General features: G+C 36.9%; 3 protein-coding genes across 3 annotated transcripts; all 3 read left to right on the forward strand.

Annotated features, from left to right (window-relative positions):
- Positions 1 to 889: 889 nt before the first annotated feature.
- On the forward strand, positions 890 to 4,605 carry LOC141791713 (E3 ubiquitin-protein ligase RNF26-like). The gene is made up of 2 exons (XM_074672354.1): positions 890 to 1,042; positions 2,516 to 4,605. Exon 2 carries the CDS (start codon positions 2,522 to 2,524, stop codon positions 3,731 to 3,733), a length of 1,212 nt encoding a protein of 403 aa, XP_074528455.1. The 5' UTR covers positions 890 to 1,042; positions 2,516 to 2,521; the 3' UTR covers positions 3,734 to 4,605.
- A 2,947-nt stretch (positions 4,606 to 7,552) lies between these two features.
- ins (preproinsulin) lies at positions 7,553 to 8,109 on the forward strand. Its single transcript, XM_074672752.1, has 2 exons — positions 7,553 to 7,754; positions 7,859 to 8,109. The coding sequence occupies exons 1-2, from the start codon at positions 7,571 to 7,573 to the stop codon at positions 8,023 to 8,025; spliced, it is 351 nt and encodes a 116-aa protein (XP_074528853.1). The 5' UTR covers positions 7,553 to 7,570; the 3' UTR covers positions 8,026 to 8,109.
- A 2,726-nt stretch (positions 8,110 to 10,835) lies between these two features.
- LOC141791617 (magnesium transporter NIPA2-like) lies at positions 10,836 to 23,696 on the forward strand. The gene is made up of 10 exons (XM_074672201.1): positions 10,836 to 11,089; positions 13,998 to 14,099; positions 15,138 to 15,275; positions 16,159 to 16,215; positions 17,749 to 17,839; positions 18,019 to 18,179; positions 18,327 to 18,494; positions 18,621 to 18,700; positions 18,872 to 19,084; positions 20,265 to 23,696. Exons 1-10 carry the CDS (start codon positions 11,050 to 11,052, stop codon positions 20,466 to 20,468), a joined length of 1,254 nt encoding a protein of 417 aa, XP_074528302.1. The 5' UTR covers positions 10,836 to 11,049; the 3' UTR covers positions 20,469 to 23,696.
- Positions 23,697 to 25,404: the final 1,708 nt, after the last annotated feature.

A 25,404-nucleotide genomic window follows, 5' to 3' on the forward strand; every position in this document is an offset into this window, starting at 1 on the left:
GAAAACCAGAACTTTTGTAGTCTTTTACAAAACACTTATGCAAGGGGTAAGAAGCCAAATGGTAATAATCTTTGTAAAAATGAGATAAACCATTGGGTTCAAGTGTTGAAACGTTTCACGCATGGAAGAAAGAAGACAACATAAGTAAGTCAAACTGGTGTAAAGAATGTAAATAAGTAAAAATTTCTGTAAAAAAAAAAAAAAGTGGCTGCTAGTGATCATCACTGGATTAAAATGTGCATACCGAAACTTTGAATAGAAATTCATCCATGTATTTTATTTATTCAGTTTCCCTGTGATTTTAAATTAGTTTCTTTTTTTTTTTTCAAAGAAACACTGAGATAGCCTTTATTGGCCATATCAGTGTTAAAAGTTGCAGCAACAGATAAAGATCAGGAAAAACAGGCTTTACTTTCCAGAGATAACAAATATAGTGAGTGGTTAAAAAATAAAATAAAATAAAAAGAATGGGTGCTTTGAGAGTTTGTGCCAAGACCTTGGTTTGCCTTTCTGTTTACCTATGTTTTGATTTTTCAAGATTTAATTTGGCCAAATTTTATCATTCTTTACCACTTACTCTTTAAAGGTAGCCTGTACAAGATGAGTATATTTATGCCTTAAATGTTTGTCTTATTTATTAAAGTGAAAGTTAAAAATATTTTTTTAATGTGTCCTTGAGTTGAGTTGCCCTACTTTTCTTTCAGTACTTTCTAATAAATGTACTGCCAAGCTTGAAATGTTTAACCTCTTTACTCTTTTGTCAGACTGAAAGGATTGTTGTTTTGATTATTGTTTCATTCGTGGGAGAATAAACAAGTAGACTGACTAACGGATGCAGAATTCCCTGTTAAAAGTGGTGTAACGTCCAAGCTACGAGAGATGGCGCATTGGAGCTCCAGAAGTATTGTTGTTGTCCGGAATTGGACACAAAGAAGAAGCAAAAGAAGGAAATAATGATGAAAACATGTTAAAAAGGTGCCTGATTCTTACAGTACTGTACACACGTGCCTTTTATTAAGCCTTTCTGCGCCATGTAGTCAAGGTAAGCCGTCTTTGTTTGTTGTCATGTGAAGTTTTCTCCCTCAGGGCATGTTCAGTTATGTTTACTGTTATATTACTGGCTAATGCTAATGGGTGTGGTATGCTCAATGAAGGTAGCGGTGTTAGCATGTAGTTACAGTCATACAGAACACTGAATATGACTGATTATTTACACTTAATGGTTCATATTAACCGGATGAATCTCAGACTATAATTTGAAACGCTGACAGGTTAGAGTCCATTCATAGACAGATGCTCTGGATCATGGAAACAGCCCCAGTACAAAACCCCGTTCCGAAACAATATATTTTAGTTTATTTAAAAAAAATAAACGCTTTTATTTGAAGCCTCGTACTTTGAAACGTTCAGTTTCATTGTTGTTAAGATTCGGCATGAGGCTTATCCACATTCGTAAAAGTTTAACGATCCCTTAAACCAGCAGAAATGTGTGCTTCTCGTTTAATTCGTCACCGTCTGTACAGCTGAGTTATGTCCTACACTAAGAGTGATTCAGTTAGCGTGCCACAACTCACATGAAACCGTTATAATCCGAATTAACTTAGAACTGGTGTGACTCATTAAACTGCTTCATAAATTTAAAGCACGATAATATTGTTATCTTATGTGTAACAAAAAAGGTTGTGTTTAGTTAATATACAATAAAACGTGTCTTCATATGCTACAATTCGCCATCAACTGCATAACTTGTACTTTTTTGCCTTTGTTTTTATAATGCTAGCATTTTTGGTATTTCAAGTGCTTTTATTTGTCTTTAACTTTTATCAAAATTTTTTTTTTATTATTTTCTGCTACACATTTCCACTGTTTGTTTAATATCTTTGATAATTATTGTTAAAATCTTTCAAAGGTGTGCAGCCTTTTGAAGTGCATTTTATTTGAATAAATGGTGCTATATAAATAAAAGTTAATGGATTGATTGATTGTATACTAGCTGCCTAAGCCTAATTGTTTTCTATTCTTTTCGCTGTTTGACTTAACTCATCGGCTGTGTGCCTGTATGTTTTGCTTAAATATACAATAATAGGATATTTTATTATTTTTCTTATTTGGAAAACATGTCTTTGAGGTCATGGCAAAAGCCAGTGACTGCAACATGTTTTTCCATCTTGCAAGTGTGTAACTCTGTGCTGCCAAATGTCAAAAAATGAACAAACAAAAATCAGACACCTTCATTTAGAAACATCTGCTGCCTTTTTCCCTTTGGTTAAAATTGTAATGTGTCAAATAAATTTAACTTGGTGACCTGGTTAAAAATAATCACATTTCAACCCAAAAGCTGCAACATTTGCCCTTTCATCATGCTTTTGTATCTTTTTAGAAGAACAAAAATGCCATAGAGTTCAGAGTAGAGTCTGGTTCATTTACATCCCACTGCTGTTTTATGTTTAAGATATTTATGATGTGATGCAGTTGATGAAAAATAAAGCTCTAACTCCTCTTCTCTCTTTTGCAGCCTAATATGGATGAAGTGAACATTGTCTCCCTTGCCGTTGCAAGATGCATGGACACCTGCTGCCTGTTACTCGACCTGCTGGTCAGGGCATTCTGCTGGCTTTTCCACTTCCTGTCCAGTGTGGGCAACTCCCTCCACAGCACAATGATCGCTCTGAGCAGCTCCAGTTTGGTTGAGTACTGGAACTTTGCTCTCTTTTCCTTCCTAACTGCTACAGAGGCTGTCTCCTGTGCAGCCTGTGAAGTGTTGCAGAGTCTGGGAGGGGTGCTAGAGAGTTTTAAAATGGTGGGTCACCTCATCTGTCATGTGGCATGGAGAATAAAAGACGTGCTGCATCGAGGGTTTATTTCAGGGAGCTGCATCCTTCGTCAGACATGCGAGGCCCTCTGCATTGTGCTCAGCCTTGCTCTTTATTTTGTCAACACGGTGATCAACATCATCCTTATCAGCACACAGAACTGTGCGAGCGCACTGGTGGGATTCTGGGAGGTGGTGGCAGTCCCTGTGCACAAGGTGGTAGACTTGGCTCTGACTCTGCTGACCTTCTTGTATAGCTGTCTAGTTGGGGCCTCTGTGTTGTTGTGGATGCCCTGTCAGATGCTGCTGGACTTCCTTGCTGCACTGGGACGATTTTTCATCACTGTTCTGACAATGGATTCACATATTCTGCTCATCATTGCGATCATCATCTTCCTGGCTCTGCTGTTCCTGAACCCCAGACTTTCTGTCCTCGTTGGACACCTCAGCCTCAGATTAGTGAATGCTCTCCCCGGAGCAGGTCACATGCACACGATACTTGAACACACAGCACAAGAGGAGAGTCAAACGAGGTCTCAGCGCACACACACAGGTGCCTCAATCACTGAGAACAACTTGCTAGGGACAGAACCGCGTCCCCCAGACCCTTTGCAGCTCCAGACCCAGAGGAATTTCGATCCAGTGAGCACACACAGAACAAGAAACCCAAAAGTCAAATCTTCTGAAGTCAGCAGCCCCCTGACGGATGTGGAGCTGCTCAGCCTGCTGAAGGAGCAGGAAGAGAGGAAGAAGTGTGTTATCTGTCAGGACAGGAGTAAGACAGTGCTGCTGCTGCCGTGTCGTCACCTCTGCCTCTGCCGGCACTGCGCCAACATTCTAATGCAACGACGGGCTGTGCAACAACGCTGCTGTCCACTCTGCAGGCAGCAAATCACACAGACCATGGACGTCTTCCTCTGACCTTGACGTGAAAAAACACTACAGTTCATAACAGAAACACTCCCTACTCTGCATTTGTTTCTCTTCCTGCTCTCCAATTATCATCAAGTCTAAGTTTTGAACTTAAACCTGAATGCATCGCAAAGTGCCAACTGCTGGTTGTTTGTTATCAAGTGTGAGTATTTTCTAAAGAATTTCAGGAAACGTTTCTATTTTCACTGAACAGTATTTGTGCACTTTTCTTTTCCACTACCAATGATTTTGTTTGTGTGACTTTGCCAAAACTGTCAGGAAGCTCTTGAATCTTTGAATATGTGAGAAGTTTGTACGACTGTTACGTCAATATGTGGCTGCTGGTGATCAACACTGGATTAAAATGTGCATACCGAAGCTTTGAATGGAAATTCATCCATGTATTTTATTTATTCAGTTTCCCTGTGATTTTAAACTAGTTTCATTTTTTTTTCAAAGAAACACTGAGATAGCCTTTATTGACCATATCAGTATTAAAAGTTTGAGTAACAGATAAAGATCAGGAAAAAAGAGGCTTAACGTTCCAGAGATAACAAATATAGTGAGTGGTTTAAGAAAAAAATAAAATAAATGGGTGCTTTGAGAGTTTGTGCCAAGACCTTGGTTCAGTTTTGCCTTTCTGTTTACCTATGTTTTGATTTTTCAAGATTTGATTGGGCCAAATTTTATCATTTTATACCACTTACTCTTTAAAGGTAGCCTGTACAAGATGAATATATTTATGCCTTAAATGTTTATCTTATTTATTAAAGTAAGAGTTAAAAAGATTTTTTTTTTTTTTTATGTGTGTCCTCAAGTTGAGTTGATGATTGAGAATGTTCCAGACTTCTGCAGTGTTCATTTTATTGTTTACCAAAACTGTTGTCCTACTTTTCTTTCAGTACTTTCTAATAAATGTACTGCCAAGCTTGATTATTTAACCTCTTTACTCTTTTGTCAGACCGATAGGATTTGATTTTGTTACTTGGGCCTTTTTTTTTTCTTCCATTGATTCTTAATGAAAAAAAGAAGATGTATAAGATCAAATAACAAAATATGGATCAAAATAAAATCTTTGAGACCTAATTAGGACTTGAATAAGGAAATAAAATATAATAATAATAATAATAATAATAATAATAATAATAATAATAATAATAATAATAATAATGATAATGATAATAATAAGAATAACAATAACAACAATAATAATAATAATAATAATGATTATTATTATTATTAATGATAATAATGTTAATAATAATTTTCATCATCATCATCATCATAAAGATTAAATTCAGAATCCTGAGATGTCAACTTTTATACTGATGAATAAAGATAGGCTTCTCAGATTTAAATGAGAAAAAAAGAGTAAAGTCAGAATATCTAACAATTTGTTAAATATCAAAGTAGAGAGATAAAGTTTCGGTTTTAAAATAATTATAAATAAATAAATGAATATAATGAATCAGAAATCTGAATAGAGAAAAACTTTTTTTTTAATTTTAACTTTAACTTTGGCAATTAATAATAAACTTCAAATTTTAAAGTATGGAGTAATTGACAGTTGTATGTATTGTGTCTATTTTGTCTGATTGCATCTTGTTATATTGAAAAGGGACTGAATCTGTTGGTTGTACAAGCACTGAAAATTGGATAAAGGGGAAAAAAACAAGGGGAGGAGTCCTTGTATTATGCAAGTGAACTACAATAATCCACTAAATCATTTTAAACATTATATGGTAAAGTTCAAGAAAAAAGTCATTTTATTTGATGAACCACCACCCACATCATGAAGAGACTTAATAAATCAGTAAAATAATCAGGTTTATGTCTAGTTAAGAATTTGAGATTGAGTTTTTGTCTGCAGGGGGAACAAAGAGGTGGTTTCTGGGAGATTTTAAGAGGAGACATGTTCATTCTGATTCTGAGAAGTTCTCCATCATCATGGGGCCCCCTTTTCACAGGTGGTTAAGTTTCCCTCTTAGTGATAAACAGGCTGAGAGGAGCTTGGTCAGCACTGATACAACACTCATTAACCCATGTGTGTGTGTGTGTGTGTATGTGTGTGTGTTGTAGTCATCAGTTTAGGCTGTGTCAGTGACTTGTTTTAACACAGAGAAAGCTACACGCTATTTTTGGCTTTTAAGTTGAGAAAAATGTTCCAGATTTACCTTTGTACAACAGCAAGGACAGTTTGATTTCTAAGCTATTTCATGTTTCTTACACTTGGAGTGAAGTTTTAAAGTTCTCTGCAACAAACTAGTTCCACCTTTACAGTGTTTTGAAGTTACTTGCCAACGTCAAGCAGTGCTGGTGATTGTTTTGGGTAAATTAGGAATTTATTTAAGTTTGGTTGAGTTTCATCTGAACCAAGGTTATAATAGTTAACTAAAACAAAACAAAAAACGAAAACTAAAATTCAAAATACATTGCAGTTAACTCAAACTAATATAATAATAATAAAACGATAAGTAAACTAAAACTGTATCTTGTGTTCACAAAGCTAACTAAAATTATTCACAAAATGTCCTTAGTTATCATTTTTGACACTATTAATAGTGTTTAGGATTTAAATTAATCTGACACATTTTCCCAACCAATTTTAGACAGTTGTAGGCAGTTAGTGCCGTACGGCACCATCATAAAGACGTACTGGGACGTGCTTGTTTACTGCACTGATTGACTGTGCGCTGTGCTGCGACAAAACGTAGTGGAGCAATGAATTAGAGCATCTGTAATAGTTTAATTACATGTGAGTCTGACTTTAAATGTATTTGAGTCTGCCTTTATTGTTACAGAGTCCAAGTTTCTAAGTATTAAAGCTCATATTACATTGTTTTATATAAATTATGTCTATATTATTTTTATGTAATTTATGTTAACATTATTTTTATATCATTTATGTTTATATTTTTTATATTAAGTTTATATTATTTTCTTGTGTTTGAGGCAGCAGCCAACAGTTCAGTATCAGCATTGACAGAGCAGTGAGCACTATGTTGGACTAGAAAATAAACAGTATGACAAAATATTTACTCTGACCTTTTTGAATCCTGTACCTGGTTAATATGGTATGAAAAAACTAAAACTAAACTAAAACTAAACTAAAACTAAGCCTTGTTGCAAAAATCAAAACTAAATAAAAACTAGTACGTCTGCTTTAAAACTAACTAAAACTAAACTATAATGACAAATCCAAAACTATTTTAATGTTGATCTGAACACACCTCAAGTGAACTTTTATTTCTTGAACTCCTGTCTTTGTTTTTGGCCTCATCCATTCTCTTGCTGGTCATTAATTGCTGCCACAAAAATGAAATGAAATTCATTATATGCTGCAGGTTTTTGGGATATGTCTTCATCATGTTATCACTTCATGGACGAGTGTTCTGTCGGGCCACTGAGCACAACAAGAGACTGACTGACAATATTTGTCTATTGGAGGTGATCAGATCATGTCGGCTCATTAGCTTTGTTTGTTTTACTAAGTGATGGAGGCGCTCAGTCAGAAGTAAAAGCAGTGTTGGGAGTGTCCAGGCAGTGCTGATGGAGTATAAATAATGAAGAGGGCTTCCATTCGGCCTCAAACCATCCAGCTCTCTTCGCCGCAGAGTGACCTCCACCTCCTCCTTCTCCTCTTCCTCCAGAAACTATCCATGCAAGTTTTATCTTACCTTTTCCCTCCAGACTAGACTCAGCTTTCTACCTCTACCTTCTTCTTCTGAAATACTTGATTTACTAAGTACTTAAAGCTTTCCTGACCAAAATATAAAAGATCTCTCTTAGATTCACAGATTTTAATGTCTTAAGATGTGAATCTTGTGTGTTCAGCTCTCCACCGCCATGGCAGCTTTGTGGTTCCAGTCCGTGTCCCTGATGGTTTTACTGATTATATCTTGGCCAAGCACTCAGGCTGCGGCCTCCCCTCAACACCTGTGTGGCTCTCACCTGGTGGATGCTCTCTACCTGGTCTGCGGGGAGCGAGGCTTCTTCTACAACCCGAAGAGAGATGTCGACCCTCTGATGGGTGAGACTTCAGACTAAAAGCCTTTTCCTCTATCTTTGTGGAAAATCTGACTCAGGCTCAGATTTTGGCAAAAGCTTGAACTCATGTTTTTTTTGTCCTGCCAGGTTTCCTCTCTCCTAAAGCAGGTGGAGCAAGCACAGCTGGTGGCGAGAATGAGGTGGCAGAGTTTGCTTTCAAAGATCAGATGGAGATGTTGGTGAAGCGCGGCATCGTGGAGCAGTGCTGCCACAGACCCTGTCAACTGCTGGACCTGCAGAACTACTGCAACTGAAGGACAGCTCTGCTTAGCCTAGCCTAGCTTAGTTTAGCTTTTTTGCTAACTCAGCCTAACCCATCCCCCTGTCCTTGCTTCAGAAGAGACGGTGCCATCCTCTCTCTGAAATCCATCTGCTGTCAAATGAAGAGAAATGGCTAAAATTATTATTTTTTCCTAAAAAATAAAGTTTTATGAATTTAAAGAAATCAAGAAATGTGTGTGACTTTATTTGAGCTCAAATTAAGTAACAGACAGTAAACATACTGTCTTTTTTATTTATGTGACTTTCTTTTTATATCCAAAAATAGACAAAAAAAATCTTTGTTTATGATCATCATTTATAAATGATCTCATTGCTATAGTAAGGCTGAAGCAGTGGTTTTCTAACACAAGGGGGCAGCAGTCTCATTCCACATAAAACCATTTCTTTTAAAGAAGGGAGGGGTACATTGGAAAGGCTTTCAAAAGTTTTGTGTCACCTTTACATGACTGTCTTCAAAAAATTTCTAAAGTCACAATATGAGCAGGAAATTTACTCAAAGTGTGAGTAAAGGGACACATCTTTTGACATGTCCCATGACCTGCACTTATAAAATCAACTTGACTTGTATTTATTTGTCAAGCATCAGACCCTGGAGGACAGATCTGCTTAACTTCTGCTACTGAAGTCTGGTTCTGGACTAACTAGACAGCGCTGGGAGTAGGATCAAAAGGATGTGTCTCGAAAGACTGAAGTGATGTGAATTAAAAAAATCACTGTGTTCACTCACTGGCTGACCTTTAAATTCTACTAAGCTCAACAAAAAGCAGAAAAGATATGGGAACCCTTCTCTTTATTTCTAATGTTCAGTGGAGTTCTGTCAAACAATCCCACAAGTTAAAGCCCCTGTAAGGAACTTTCAGTCAGTGGTCATGGTTACATCAGGAGTTTTTAGACTTTTCAGAAAACAATAGTATACATGGAAAGGAATATTTCAATCTCTGGTCTACATGCGCCGCTATAATCAATCAGAATAGTCAATGGGGCATACGCAAACAAACATAAACAAATTGAGACACGTCTCTAGTTGCATCTTATGTTGTATCTGAGCATGCGCTGAAAGAACGCACAGTAGCCACGTTTACATGGACCCAAATATTCCGCTTGCATTCGGTTTATTTATTTATTATTATTTATTTGCTCAAACGGAAAGAATTTAACCTTTGTATACACCTCATTCCGAAAGATAAGTGCCAATCCGAATGGACATTTAATCAGTTTCACAGGGGTGGAATATTCCTTTCCCCAAACCGATTGAGGAATCATGTATCCACTCAAACAGAAAGTTGTCAGGGTGCGTTCTTTCAGAGCATGCTCAGACATGACGAAAGACGCGACTAGAGACGTTCCTCAACTTTAAAAATGGCAGCGAGCTGTCAGCACTGGACTGCTACGGAAAGTTTGTTTTTGATTCAAACTTTGAAAGAAATGAACATAATTTCAAGACTGGACGGATGACAAACTTGCAATACGGAGAATTGCAGCACCGTGATAAACAAACTGTCATCCTCCAGCTTTGATAAATCACGCGATGTTTTTTCTGTGTATGCCCCATTGACTATTCTGTTTGATTACAGCGGCGCATGTAGACCGGAGACTGGAATATTCCTTTCCATGTATACTATTGTTTTCGGAAAAGTCATTCAGAAAGATTCCATTCAGAAAGACGAAAAACTCCTTGTGTAACCGTGGCTACTGACAACTTTCCATTTGAGTGGATACATGAAACCTCAATCGGTTTGGGGAAAAGAATATTCCACCCCTGTGAAACCGACTAAATGTCCATTCGGATTGGCACTTTTCTTTCAGATTGCGGAGTATACAAAGGTTAAATCCTTTCAATTTGAGCAAATAAACCCAATGCAAGCGGAATATTTAGGTCCATGTATACGTGGCTAGTGTTGATTTTGGGGGCTCTGAGCGGAAAAGGGGTACATCCTAAATGTTTGCTTAATTTGTCTGTGTATGACTTTTGTCAAAAAAGAAATACCCCCCTGTCTTTGAAAAGTCACACATATTGCTTATCAAATAGTTTTCCCAGGAGAAATATGAAAGGCGTTTAGGGCTTTCTTTGACACTTTCTTCTGTAAACAGAAATGAGTAACAACAACAGATTAGATTAAACTGATCCTGTTGCTGATTGTTTTCAGTCTATTTCATAATCAGCAAAAAAAAAAAAAAAAAAACTCACCGCAGCTTTAATATAACAACCATAAACACTCGCTGCACTTTAATACTGCCATTTAACACAAATGATTTCAGTGAAATACATTTTCAGCAATTCTAAATGATAGTTGTCACTAAATGAGCTCTGAACCACGACTTGTTCGCACAAAAACAGAGATCAGATACAGTTTGACTCTTTATCTGACTTAAAATATAAACAATTAAAGTATGTGAGTATCAGAAGGAAAATATATGTAACAGAAAAATATAATTTATAGCCTACTACAGAAATATGTTTAAACAAAAGTTTCTTCCTCGCTCACTTGAGTTTTTTCTCTATTGAAAGCAGTGTGAAACCCCGGACAAAATGCTCTTTAACCTCTGGTATTTATATTTCATGCAACTTTAATTTGGGGGTTTGATTTAATTTTCTCTTTGATGCATCTGCAGGATATTTTGTGCATGATTTTTTTCTTAGTTTTTCGGTATTTTCTCAGTTTCTTTTGTTCATCCCAGGTGGGAAATCTGATACACCTGCTGTGTGTTACCGGCTCGTCCCGGCAGGGCGAGGCCTGGGCGGGGTCAGGTGTCGCTTTGTTTACGTCCTCCACCTCGCTGCTGAGTTCAGTCTGTTAGTTTACCTGTTACATCTAAAGTCAGAGAGAAAGGGCGGCCTAAGAAGACCGGATAGTACGTTTTTTGGCGTGGAGCTGGTCCAATGTGCCCAGATAGAGAGTTCTGGTACATATGTACAGTTTTTACCTTGTTTTAATTATCATTATTGTTGTTTTCTTTTGTCGTGTTTTTGCGGATTGTTTCCTCTTAGCAACACAATGCGAGATGTGCATCTGAGCAATGAGACGTGCAGCAACGGTAAGACATTTTCTGTGGTATCAACACAATAAAAGAGAAACAGTCACATCACTCTGTTGACGTAATCTGACGATCTGTGGTAAATCCTTAAAAAAAAAGCCTAACTGAAGCTGAATGCGCCTTTAACGTCGTGTCCTTACGCTTATTTACATGTAAACAGGCACAACTAAACCTCAAAGGCAAATGTGGTTTTTACCTGTCATGTGTTTATCAGTTAAAACGATTAAAGAAGGGAGAAATTTCGATCATCTTATCAGTAGCTAAATCAGATGACTAATATCAAAATGTGACTTTCATACTTAAAAATGTAGGATACCTGTTACTAATACTAATACTAAAAATAACTGTCTTTTTGGTCGGAATCCATACATTTTATACAATTTGTACTTGCCACTTAGGCAGCATACTGGAACTAAATGTGTCATTTTCTATTTATAGTCATGTGAAAATGGAGTCTTCCAGATATTTTGAATAGCCTATTTTTGTAATGTTTTAATGTGATACCAATATTCAATGTTCTTGGCACTGCTGACATCTGACACAGAAACCTCCATATGTGGAGTCATTCTGTTCAGACAGTGTTGTATAAACTGAGGCCTCAGTGTTGGCTGTGTAAATATTGAACTGCTCATGTTACTCTAACCGGCACAGCGGTCCAACCAGTATTTTACAAGCATTAGATTGACAGCTTCAAAGAGAGCAGAGACCCAGTTGGCAAACACTGGACATCCAGCAACGGGCTGCCATCACTCACAGCGTTTAACATAAAATGATCAGAGAGTCATTGTTGTAGTCTGGAGGAAGTGTTTGTGGATCAGGAAACAATGATTTCTAAACGTCTTCCTGGTCTAAAACACAAGGTCTTGTCTGTTTTAACCTGATGGTGCAAAACAAAACTGATATGGCAGAAAATCAAATGAAACATAGATCTCACATTCTGTCCACATATCGTGCTACTTTGTGAAATCCTGTAGTTGTACACTTTTTAATGAAACATGGGAGCTTTTAAAATTATGTGATTCCTCTTTATTTGCTCCATAGCAAGAATTCTTGATTGTTTGTGTAAAAAAAATAAAATAGGATGGAATTTTTCATTTACAGCATTGATGGGTAATATGAATGGCAGCTCTGGAGCACCACTTTGTCCATAGAGGGCGCCAAAATCATCAAAAATGTAACATACTGTATGATAAAGATGGGTTTCTTTCACATTTGAAATGATACGGTACTGGTTCCAGGTACCTGGCAATCGGTATTGGTACTCAACGGTATGAATTTTAGGTACTTTTGTGTGTTGATGTGGTAAAATATATCAATTTGTTTTATGATAAAATGTAAATTATTTTCAATTTAACATATTTATTCTCCAGTATATAACCTTGTAATGTTGTGTTCATGTCCAGCATAGAAAATCACCAACTCTTCCACTCCCTCACAGTCACACGGATGATTTAGGTACCCAAACATGGTACCTTTTGATTTTACGTGAATCGGTACCTGGTACTTTTGACAGAATTCGGTTAGTACCTATAAAAGTAGCTAATTCAGTACCCATCGCAACTGTATGAGGGCCTTAAATAGTTATCATATTTTCATCCCTTCTTTGTTATTTGTCCTTAAGATACTGTTTTTCTTTAAATAAACTTAATTTAAACTAATCTAAGTTTTATATATATATATATATATATATATATATATATATATATATATATATATATATATATATATATATATATATATATATATATATACATACACCTTTTTGTTTATCCAGTCTCAAGTTTACTGTTTTTATTCTCTCTTTCTAGTAGTATATTGGTAGAAGAAGCATTTAATTTTTGGTGAATAGAATTGTGAGAATCAGTGGGTTAATGTGATTCATTCAAAATAATTATTCACAGCATCGCTCAGTACTCTTCGCAGCTCTGCCTGTTGATCAGAATTTAATAAACTGAAACATGCCAAAGGTTAAGTGATCTCGCGATCATGCTGAAAACAGCCGGTGGTAGAATAATATAGAATAATAGAGAGATTCAGAGCTGCGATGCAGTACGTTCAGTCAGTGAACAGCAGTCAGTGAGTGAATATGTGGGAGCTGAAGTTCATTTATTGAATGACAGTCACTGAGTGATTTGTTTGGGAGCTCCTGTTCAGCACATTCACTGAACTACAGACTGACTGAGCTTGGACATGCAATACTGCTAGTCGGGTCAGCTATGTGAAATTAAGCTTATATGCTGTTTGCAAACTGGCAGCAGCTGTAAAAGCTCATATATTTTCATAACACCTAAATGATGAATTAAATATTTGCTACTTCCTCAACTTTGGAGGCATGAGAGGGGGCTGTAGGGGAGGGCTTGAGCGACACAAGGCTATTGACCAACTCTGTCCCTTTGGTTCAGCTATAACATATCACTGACAGTAAAGGGCGAGGAGGGGCAGGCTTGGGCGACTATTACAGTCTTGAGAGAAGAGACACGAGATGAGGAATAGTTTTTGCTAGAAATGAGGCTAAATATTTTGGTGCCAAAATCCACACAAACTGAAAGATCCTCCTACTTTCTTTGAATTAAATAAGACATGCTTGATGTTAACAATTATTTCATGAATCCTTAGCCCTGTCCTCACTGTACAAAGATTTTGTTGTGTTTCTCAATCTTCCATTTAGTTTCTGTAATCTGGCCTCAGCTCAGACCTGTGTAGGGAGCAGAATAATCTGTTTGTTTCAGTTTAAAATTATACCAATTTTACACAAACTGGAGGTTCAGTCAGGATGATAAGATTGGAATTTTTTCAAGTAAGAATTTTTATTGCAACAACTGGGTGATAACAGGTGATGCCTTCAGGTTCTGAAAATGAAACAGTAACTGAATCATTAAGAATCAAGTCTAACTCTCTTTCTCTGCAGGGTCGGTAGTTCGGCTGTGGTGTGGCTCCCAGTCGGCGCAGTGTGTGTTGTCTGGAGATCAGCCCCTGTTATTTCCATACCTTGAAAACAATCACACAACAGGTAAACCTTCACATAGAGCTTGAAGCATGCCAAAGCCATATATGACAGTGTTTTTAAACATATAAAAATAAATGCGGTTTCCCAGATACTCGGCTGGACATGGCCACAAATAAATATGAATATATGCATTAATAAGTCAGAGGAGTCTTTATTTAGACTGCTACAAGTTGATCTTTCTTGTAAGGAAACTTCTTTTTTCTAGTATCAATAGTGTCTGTTTTTATCCAGACCAGAAGCATGTACAGAAAGATGGAGCTTTTTTCTTTTTTTTAAGGTTGGTTGAAATGAAATCCTTTTTTAACCAAAGGAAATATTTCTCACAGATGCAAGGAGAGGAATAAAGCCTGTTATTTTCTTTTCAGCAGGTTAAGTTTAATGCTACTAAAATATTTTCAATGATTAGAAATCGACTGTACCAGCTGAGATGCATGGGAACGAAGTAGTTATGTTTAATATGACATGTCAGATCCATCAGCTCTTTTTGTTCACATTGAAATTATTGGACTCCAAAAACAAGGTCTCTGTTTAAGTTATAACAAGAGTATTTAGAGACAAGATACTGTACTATTTGTCACACATGTAAATCTATTATTTGCAACTCCAGACATTTTCCTGAACCGTTAACTCAAGTCCAGCTCAGCGTGGAGTTTTCTTGGTCAACCGGGACACAGATTCTGTATTAGTGTTCGTCTCATTACTTTGTGCAATCAAAATGAAAAGAATTGAGTCAAAAAAAGAGAATAAATCAAGGTGTAAAAAGCACTTCTTTAAATTTTGTGAGATGTCACTACTTATATTACTTTCTCAGGGTGAGTCTTCCTAACTTTAACCTGCTACATGTTGGTCTCAACATTACCAGGAGCTTAATGCAGGATGTTTTGTTGTATAAAAAGTGTTGCGAGTAGACCAACCCGGCTCACATAAAGACCCATTCAGTGAATTCTTTGTACTGTTCTTTTACTCTGCTCATTAAACACACACATTACAGGTCCACACCCTCATAAACACACACTCAGCTGACTGGATGTTTGTCTGCAGATCTACAGTCACACAACCCCTACAACTTGTGGCTTGGTCTGACTCTGGCTCTGCTGTCTGCCTTCCTGATTGGTGGAAGCGTGATATTAAAGAAGAAAGCTCTTCTTCGATTGGCCAGCAATGGACACACCAGGGCAGGTGAGGACAGAGAATGAGTGACCTCGTTTCTCCGTTACATCTTTAACAGATGAAGGTTTCACCATAGACTAAATAATACTGTTGGTTTTTATTTGATGATTTTGTTTCCTTATTAAAGTAATTAAGAAAAGCAGCCTCTGACAGCAAAAAGAGATTATCTTGAAGTGCATCAGAGGAATGACAAACAGACATGTTTGCTGGTTTCAGTCATCTGGAGGTTTCAAGGAAACAGGAAGTCTTTGACAATTCAACCATGAAAACAGATAAAGATAAAAGAAGCATTGTTTTCTCTGTGGTATTTAACAAAGGGTTAGGCAGAAAGTTACTCAACTTGAACAAACCAGTTTTTATTGTTTGGTTTTTAACACTTCACAAGGATGAGCCGCTTAACAGAAACTGGATTGAAATCTTAGTGATGTAACAACAAAAAAACAAAACCAGAGTCCTCTTTTAGAGATTCTGTTCAAGTAAGAACTGTTCATCAAGTTTCTGTTGTTTCCAGAGTTTTAACAAAGTCCCCCTAAGATGATTATCATTATAACTAAGGGGCCCTACAGAATGACACTAAAAAGTGCACTTATAACTATTTACATCAAATATATAGTTGTCCTAGTTCACCTTATCTATGGGTTTCTTGCAATACACTCTTGATACTCACATTAATTGGTGTATTTTTAGTGTCCAGTGTTATAGTATTTAAATTTGTTTGATCATCCTGTTCAACTCTAGTAATTGCAAAAAAGAAAAAAAAGGGTTGCTTTTTGTCCCATGCTTTCAGATTTTGGGCATTTAATCTTTAAGTAGTCAAGCTTGTTGTCTTAGAGTCAATACGATATAATCTTTTCTGTCACTGAACAATGACTTACTTTTGCTGTTTGTTTAGGTGATGGAGGACATGGTTACCTGAAGGACTGGCTGTGGTGGGGAGGCCTGTTAACCAGTAAGAACTGAATTTAATATTTTGATTTGTACTACACTTTGTTTTTTACAACACTACACTGAGGAAAAGCTCTTACATCTGCTCCACAGCACACAGCATTTAAAATAATCACATTTCCAGGGTCCGAGGTTTGTTGGTGGATGGTTGGTAATGTGCCTGGATTCAGGACCAGTCAATTCATTAGCCCTCTGTTGTACCGTCCAAAGTTGGAAAAGCAGTCGGCCACTAAGTGACTAGCACACATGCACAGTTTTACTGAGTGTAGCTGGCACATTTCCTTGATAAATGAACTCTAGCCACTAAGTCTTGTCTTCTTCCGAGATGGGAAGCTTGTGTATGGAACTATGTGGCTGATTACAGCCAACCACAAAGCTGTGATGGCTCTTCAACTTTGGCATTCTCCTCTCCAGCAGCGAGGAGGGGGTTCGGGGGTTCGGGGGTTCGGGGGTTCGGGGGTATCTGCTCTGGTGGACCAATCAGGTCAGGCTTGCTCCTGATTGGTCAAAAAAGGGAATCACTGACGTCGGCAAATCCCCCAAATCCTCGTTTTAGGTCAGGATTTTACATTCACAAGCACTTCTAAGTACAAGTTTTATCATTAAATATCACATTTTGTGGGCTGGGAGGAAAACCAAAGACCCACAAATTTCACTAAAAAACTTAAAGTGATTTTTGCATAATATGGGACCTTTAAAGAGTGTCCATGCTGTCTGGAGACCCTCTGGTTAACAGGGCCAGGGGACTGGGACTGAAGCACCAGAAACATCTGTGGCTGTGAGGTCCTAAATGTGTTTCTGTATCAACCTTAGGTAGCCAGGTTTGAGTGTAAATAAGTCATAAGTCAATTCAGTTATTACTTTGTGAAGTTCAGGAGCGATTGGTTTGGAGCCAAGGTTTTGATCAAAACTGACACTTAGAATTCAGTGTGGAGAGTTAATGATAAGAAGAAGTTTAAAGAAACAGGTTCCATGTATATAATAAAACCACAGCATATTATTGGATAATCAATCCTCACACACAAAATTGTTATTATGTATTTGGAGCAGTTATTCGTTTGGACATATACTTCTGGATCCTTTATTATAACCCAGGTCTCATACTCAGCTACCTGAGTGCTCGTTTTGGTTTGGGAAGTTTTCTGGTTTATTGACACAAGTTTATGTCTTCATATTTCACAGTCTGTAAATGTCTAATAATAAGGTAGTCATAAACATTGTGTGACTTGTGCATTTAAACTCTTCTCTGGTGTCCATTCTGTTTTTCTATTCTATAAACGTCCATCCTCTGAATATCTTTCCACTTTCCGATGTCTCCCATTCACCCACTGATTTCTCAGTCATTTAGTGATGCTATTTGGGTAAAAATTGTGTTTTTTTTGGTGAACTTGCTTGTGTAGCTTGACACTATTGGAGTCAGCTTCTTGAAGACACTCATTGAACTACATATTTTTTTCCATTCTGCACAGGATTCATTTGTAAACACTGAGGATTTCTGTGTCTTCAAATGCTTTAACGTTTCTTTGTTTCTCTGTAGTGGGAGCAGGAGAGGTGTGTAACTTTGCAGCCTACATGTTTGCCCCGGCTACACTGGTGACTCCGCTAGGCGCTCTGAGCGTCCTCATCAGGTAGTTTCCAAAGTTCACGTTGACTTCAAAGTTAACACCAAAAATACACAGTTAGAGATCAGGAACAGAGAAACAGAAAATTTATTTTGGAGTCGAAAATAACAGAGATTAGAGAAAATCATTAGTTGTTTCTTTTGTTGCTAAAGAAGTAGTTAAACTTTTACTGTTTGTGTTTTCAGCGCAGTTCTGTCCTCTCACCTGTTGGGGGAGGTGTTGAACGTGGTGGGAAAGCTCGGGTGTTTCCTCTGCGTACTGGGAAGTATCTTACTGGTTATCCACGCACCTCAGGAACAGGAAGTTACATCGCTCCAGGAAATGACTGACAAGTTGTTAGGACCTGGTGAGAAGTTATAGTTTTGTGGTTTTTGGGGGGGTAGATTAATATTCTTAAATTTGCATGGAAGTTATTTTTCACTGATATTACTCTCAGATAGAAGCCTCAAAGATGTTTTAATGCCATTAACCCTGTGCGATGTGTGTATTTCAGGTTTCCTGGTGTACATGTCGATGGTGTTGGTGCTGTGTGCAGTGCTTGTGCTGTACTTCTCTCCTCGGGTTGGTCGCTCCAACATCCTTGTCTACATCAGCATCTGCTCCCTGCTAGGCGCCTTCACCGTCTCCTCTGTGAAGGGCCTCGCCATTGTTATTAACACAAGTATGAGACAAGACCTTAACTACCATGTTCTTACTAAAATAAATCCCTGAAATTCAATTCTTAAAATCATTAACACTGAATCAATGGGTGATACTCTTTAAGACTCACTGTCCTCTCTCTGTGCAGTGTTTTATGACATTTCAGTGCTCGCTAGTCCTCTCACCTGGATCCTGCTGCTCACTCTTGTTGTCTCCATTATAACACAGGTGAGCTGTTGTTGTTTTCTTTTGATTCCATCTCATTGTAATAGTATAAAATGTATTTTACGTGGTACCTTTTGTGAAACACATCATGAGAGACTTAACTATAAAAGAAGGAAATGTTTTTTTTGAAAAGAAAGCCAGACACTTGTTGAAATATATCCTTGTAATCTGCAGGTGAACTACCTGAACAAGTCTCTGGACACCTTCAACACCCTGCTGGTCTACCCGATCTACTACGTCCTCTTTACCTCTGTGGTTCTGTGCTCCTCCATCATCCTCTTCCAGGAGTGGAAGAGCATGGCAATAGTGGACGTGGTCACCACGCTGGGATCCTTCCTGGTCATTGTTGTGGGCGTGGCCATGCTACACATGTTTAAAGACTTGCAGGTTGGTGCTTCCTCTCTTCACAATGCTATTATTTAAATATCATTAAGACACGCTATTTGTCAACTATTTCTGTTAGTGACTTCTTTTCACCAAATGTGGTCAAACATCCTTGTGTCATCATTACAGACTGATGACTGTCCCACAGGTGTCTCTTGATACCAGATGATAAATGGTCTGTTTTATGCAGCGTTATATGCTGCATTAACATCAGCAAACTCTGCTTTTTACCAAGGAAAATGTTCTCCATTAGGGGGCGATATGGGTAGCAGGATGTTTTTATGGCAGGATCAGGATCTGGATTATATCAAGATTGTTTTTCATATTCAGACTATTTTGACCAGAGAAAAACAATTTTAGACCAAAATATTTCTTTCCTTGCAACATTTGTGTCTTTTCTGCATCATTTCATAACTTTAATCTTGTCTTGTGTCCTCTTATGTATTTTTGGAACTCTCACATCTTCACAACATGATAAATTCATTCATTTAGAGACATCAACTGTGTCTGAATAAAAAAATGGACGTCCGCTTGTTCAGCTCAAAGTGAGGTCTCCACAAAAACTGCTCCCCCTGGTGGCTGGCTGCAGTATAGGTTAAAAAATCCGGCTTCCCAGTCATTCCAGATGGGCTGTGGTCAAACTTTAAAAAATTAATACACCTCGTAGAAATGTTTCTCATGTCCGATTGTTGTGGTGTTTTAAAGATATTATTTGGCTGTCTTGTATTCAAGTCCTCTTTTTTTCTGAAAAGTTTTGTTTTCATTAGTTATACAAGGTTAAAAACAAGGTTTTACGTCACGTTTAACAATGATTGACAGCTGCCGTCCACATGCATTTTTTTCAGGGATCGTAAAATATGTCGAGAGGTAGAATCAAGAAGTGATTAGTCTCTCAAAAGAAAAAAAATTTATATTATTTTTGTCACCCAGCTCCACTCAGATTCTCTCAGAATCCCTCACAGTCTCCACTGCGCAGACTCTGGCTGCAATTGCTGCCAATGGCTGCGCCTGTGACAGGGGAATTTAGGCTTCAATGATAAATGGCGGAGCTACGCAGTCTACTCTATATACAGTGTATGGTCTGAATGAACAGAGATTTAGCTTTATACAAATAGCCTCTGCACAGTCCAAATGTAGTTTATTGAGACATTGACAAACAATAATATACTTTAATGTCTTTTAGGTGACAATGACAGAGCTAACCAGTCAGCTGTCTCTGCCGGTGGTGAGAGATGAGCCTGCAGAAGCGACTTCAGCCAACGGAATGGCAGAAGGAGCAGAAAGAAGAAACAAAAAAGAGGATAAATACGGATTGATGGACAACATGGTGATAGAGAGTCTTCCTCCTATGAGAGAGGATGGACCCAGAGTCTTTATCATCAGCTGAAAGAAGAGACGCAGACACATTTTCAGAGGTGTGGTCCTTTGTCTGACTGATGCTGTCAGTCTCTTTGCACTTTTTAAATGTATTGAAGGCATTACACTGAGGTCGTACAGCTTTCACATAAAAAAAAACAAAAACAAAACACATTTTATACACATAATGGAGAAGTGCTGGGAGTGCAAGGAAAATCCTCAGAAAAGAAAATCAACCCCAACAATGAGGAAAAAGAAGCACTTTAGTTAATGTCCACCATAGCAAACAGCAGTGATTTTATTCAACATTTAGACCTTCCTCACATAGACGTTAGCCAAGAAATAAAAAACAAAACAAAACTCTCATTTCTTGTAAAAAAAAAAAAAGTGTATTCATGTTATTTGTTTTTATTTAAATGTAAAAAGAAGAGTTCAGAGGTTGCTTTTCCACAGATATTTGCACGTTAAGGCCAATAATTTCACTCAAAAGCACAGTTTAGTTTATTTAAAGAGGTTTGTGCACACATTTCCTGATAACAGCAAACAATAAATACAAACTGTATTGTTTAAAACCTGTCAAAAAGCAGCACATAAGTAAAGTTTATTCACAATACACTGATAAATACTGACATCACTTTGATGTGTTTTTGATTTTAATGGCTTAAAAAAAGTTTTAAGGGAGTATATTGTTCTTTTTCATGTTAATCATGTATAATCTTCAATATTTGAATGTATCAAAATATAATTTCAGACTTTGAATGGAGAGGTGAAAATGTAAAGATGAAGGCCATTAACAAAGTACAGTTGTTAACTGATATCTTCCTCTGGACGGAGATTAGCTGTTAATAAATAATAAGCTGTGCAGGTCCCTCACACTCTCTATGAATAGTAGCAGTGTAACTTGAGAGCAGAGACGTCTGCAGTGTGTGATGTTTAACTCGAGTCAGTGGCAAGACGTCGCTTGTTGCCAAACCTGAAACAGGATCTGAAATTAAAGAATAACTTTAATGTCTTACAGGTGAAATAAAAACTTCACAGGCTCGAGTTGCTTCAGTCAGGTTGAGATGAAGACGTGTTGGAGGTCACGATCCTCTCTAAGTTTTAGATTTCACTCTAAAGAGGATCAGATCTCAGGACAGACTGTGTTTTCATTCATTATTTGCTGTGTAACTTTTGGAGTCAGTGCATTTACTTTAAGTAAATCTGGACGATGTGTCTCTACAGTGGTGACATTTGCACTTTGGAGTCAGTTTGTGCAGTGAGGATTGACTCAAACACAAGAGTCATTGAACTTTCTGCTTCAAACCTACACAACATGTTTCATTTGTACGTTTTAATGCATGTTTTAGTTAGCAGGAAGAGTGTGACACCCCCTGCTGTGGGAAAATGTAAATAAGACTAACCAAAACAAACAAAAATTAATGGAAGATAATTACTCTGATCAAAAGACAATCAGACAACCCACATTCACATATTGCTGTTTCCTAAATTTATCTGCTTCTACTAAAACCATTGGTATCCTGGTTTAGTCATCTCGGTTGTCCTTAACAAATCAAACAAATCACGTTATAACAATAATGTGATGCTGCATCATCATTTTGTGATACTGAATTATCACGTTATTTCATGATACTGAATTTTCGCCCTAAGATGTTGAATTATGAAATTAATGTAGTAAAAAGTAAAAACTGATCACTGCTGCTGTCTTGGCCAGATTTTTAATGCCAGGGACGTTTTCTCCTGGTTAGATAAAGGTTGAATTAATTGAAAAATGACAAATATCTACGTAGGAACTTTTGTGTCAGTGGTTGCTCTGGGGGTAGTTAATGAAGACAAAGTTAAACTGCAAGAAGTTTCTGTTGCTCTGGTCTGTTGTCCATTCATATTTTGAGCCTCCAGTGTACTCCTACGCTACAAATTAAAACAAAACAGACAGTTATTATGAGACTAGTTTTTGTGGTGGCTTTAGACTGGTGCAGCTCGACTCTGTGGAGCCCTCCGTACTCCTCCAGCTTATCAATGATTAATGAAACTACCTCCAGAGGGTCGGACTTATTCATGCTTCTGTAGAGCCCAGTGCTTTTCAAAATCTGTCTTAGTGTATGCAGCATTACATCATCCACGGTGCTCAATCACAGCAGAAATCCCCAGTCTTAACTCAATCATAAGAGTAAAATTTGATTAAATCAATACTTGAAACGTATCACGTTACATTGTGATACTGTTGGGAGTTTCTTTTTTTTTATTCTGGCATGGCAGCAATACCCTTTCATAAGATTTAACACCTAATTTTGTTTAATTTTTTTTTCTTCTTTTTCACAATAATGGATGAAATATGCAGTTGTAAATAGTTTTTGTTTTTTGAAAGCATTTCATGACCCCTCAGTGTTTAGGCAATCTAACTTTGGGAACCACAAGTATGTATTATCAATAAATTAATCTATACAAGGTTGTGCATGCCCCCCAAAATGATAATAATTATGTTCAGTTTTGTTCACATTTCAAGAGGAGATGGTCATGGTGCTTAGCTCCGCTTAAAACTACTATTTCAACTTTGATCATATTTTAAGAAGAAATAACAAAAACGAACTTTAAAAAAGATTATTTAACTAAATTAACTACTATCTTATCTTCATATTTAAAGGAAACTATTTTATAGTAACTCATTGATTTAATTTGTCGTACCTGAAATGTGTCAAAGTTTCAAATAATGTGTTGTTGAACATGTTGCATCATGTTTTGGCGCTGTGTGTAAAGCTTTTTTTATTTCTAACATTTTGCCTGTCTCAGATAGAAAAGCTATAAAGAAAAGATAGAGAATATGGGAAACAGAGAGCAGAGGATGATATACAGTGAATAGTCTCGGCTGCTACAGAGAACGTCTGAACTCCGAGGTCAACGACATCCCAGTTGGTGTAGATTAAATAGTTTACTGACGTCAAACCAGAGGCTGTAAAAAAAGAATAGAATAGAACGAAACAGTGAAGAGAGAGGGTTGTTACAACAGGCAGCCACCAGGCTGGCACCAGAAAAATCAGGAATTAACCTTAACCGAAATAAGATGAAGGAGTTTTTTTGGACTAAAGAAAAAAAAGCATGTAACTTGTACAAAATTTGTTTTACAATGATGCGATGTGCACCAGTTGTTGGTGTCAAGAAAAGAGAGCAGAGTGAGATGTCTTATCTTTTTGTTAACCCAAGTTTTCTGTGATTTCTTGTGAACTTCTCTCTGCTGATGACATAAGTTTATGAAGCACACACACACCCTGAACAGTGATAGGCTGAGTGTTGACAGTGCTGTGCTAGAGTCTTTTGTTTATGAAGCTCAGAGGAACAAAATAATAATAATATATATTTTAGGAAACAAAGTAATGTTTATTTTTTAACTCTTAGCTGATGTCCTGTGTATTAAACTTCTAACTTTTCTCATACTGCTGTGTTTTGTGGCCTTTTATTATTCAGATGAGGTTAAGCAATTAACCAGAATTTTAAAGACATGTTAAAGAGAAACTTTTGCTTTTTTGTTGAGAGCAAAATAATCAAAATTGATATAATCTGATCGTAGGATGTTACTTACTGTAGGAGGCATACATCAAAAACCTTAAACATGACAGATATTTACATTGCTTGTTATACTAATGCTAAATAAACTGACTATACTAGTAAAAAAAAAAAAAAAAAAAAAAAACCTTAACGTCCTTTAGCAAACAAGGCTGGTTACTGTACCAAATGAATTTAATTTATAGTTTTCTATATCTCATAACATGACTTTTATGTTCAAAATAACAATTATTACAAAGAAGAAAAGACGGTCATTTTAGTCCAAAAATTGAATTTTCAATGAGCCGTAAAGACTGAAATCAAAGCACAGGTATCAATGTCTTATCTTAAAAAAATTTTTTTAGACTTAAAGTAAAAATTTATCGGACTAAAAATAAGCCACATTCACTGACAAGTTCAGAAAAATTCTCATTTCATGCTACTTAAGAGGAAAATGGGGTCTAAATTGTTTAAACAGAGTAAAAAAAATACCTATGAGGTAAAATAAAAAAAATAAAAAATGGTGTAGTTTCTTGTATTAAGGCATTTTTCTCTTTTGAGAAACCTAACAAGTACATATTTAACCTTTCTGGTAGATTTGAAGTAAGTACGGCATCATTTTTATCTTTTAATATTCATTATTCCTCAACTTGAATTTGGCTCAAATTAAGTCTAATTTAATTTTATTTTATTACTTTTTATTATTATTATTATTTTAATTATTATTATTTTTTTTTTTTTTACTGAAAGTGAGACAGAAATACTAAGACTTTCATTTGCTTGTCTTTCACTGTGTTTTGTAATTTGCAGAGCGTTCAATGTTTATGTAGTCGAAATAAAATAAGGGATAATTGTTAAACTAAAGGTAGGTCGTAGGAATAATAATCTGTTGGGATTACATTTGAGCGTGTTAGTCTCCACCTGCTGACATTTACATTTTCTCCTCCTTTCTCTCTTTCTGTCCACCCCTGATTATCGCTCATTGTTTCTGCTCTGCGTCCCTGTGGGTAAATCCACCACTGAGTCTGCTCTCATGGAGTGTTAGTCTGAAACCTCAGTGGACTCATTATCCTGCAGCAGAATCATCAGGAGACTCAGCCTGAAACTCAACAACCTGCAGTCAGAGAGAGGAAGAGAGAGCTCACCTTCAGCTGCAGAGAAATTTGAGTTGCAAATGAGAGAAATCAGACACACTGGTGGTCAGTGAACGCCTCATTCAGAGCTAATAAAACCAGTCTGCAAACCAAATCTGAGGCTTGATTAATCCAAATAAGACATATGAGATGGAGGAGGCGGATTTAAAATGACGAGAGAAAACTTAGTTTGTTAAAAGAGTCAACACTGAATATCTTTAAATGCATATAAAACTCTATTTTCAAAAAAGTTCTACATTTTTTTTTTTACCATAAAAATAATTTATTTGCCCC

This window comes from Halichoeres trimaculatus, unplaced genomic scaffold, assembly GCF_033239565.1.
Source record: "Halichoeres trimaculatus isolate MK-OKI-2021-1 unplaced genomic scaffold, fHalTri1.1 fHalTri1_scaffold_6, whole genome shotgun sequence".
In the NCBI taxonomy this organism is placed as follows: Eukaryota; Metazoa; Chordata; class Actinopteri; order Labriformes; family Labridae; genus Halichoeres; species Halichoeres trimaculatus.

Excerpts from the sequence above, each read along its gene's own strand:
- ins (XM_074672752.1), top strand. The coding sequence starts at position 7,571 with ATGGCAGCTTTGTGGTTCCAGTCCGTGTCCCTGATGGTTTTACTGATT. Across the intron at positions 7,755-7,858 it reads AGATGTCGACCCTCTGATGG|GTTTCCTCTCTCCTAAAGCA; the intron begins GTGAGACTTCAG and ends TTGTCCTGCCAG.
- LOC141791713 (XM_074672354.1), top strand. The coding sequence starts at position 2,522 with ATGGATGAAGTGAACATTGTCTCCCTTGCCGTTGCAAGATGCATGGAC.
- LOC141791617 (XM_074672201.1), top strand. The coding sequence starts at position 11,050 with ATGCGAGATGTGCATCTGAGCAATGAGACGTGCAGCAACG. Across the intron at positions 15,276-16,158 it reads CAATGGACACACCAGGGCAG|GTGATGGAGGACATGGTTAC; the intron begins GTGAGGACAGAG and ends CTGTTTGTTTAG. Across the intron at positions 19,085-20,264 it reads ACATGTTTAAAGACTTGCAG|GTGACAATGACAGAGCTAAC; the intron begins GTTGGTGCTTCC and ends AATGTCTTTTAG.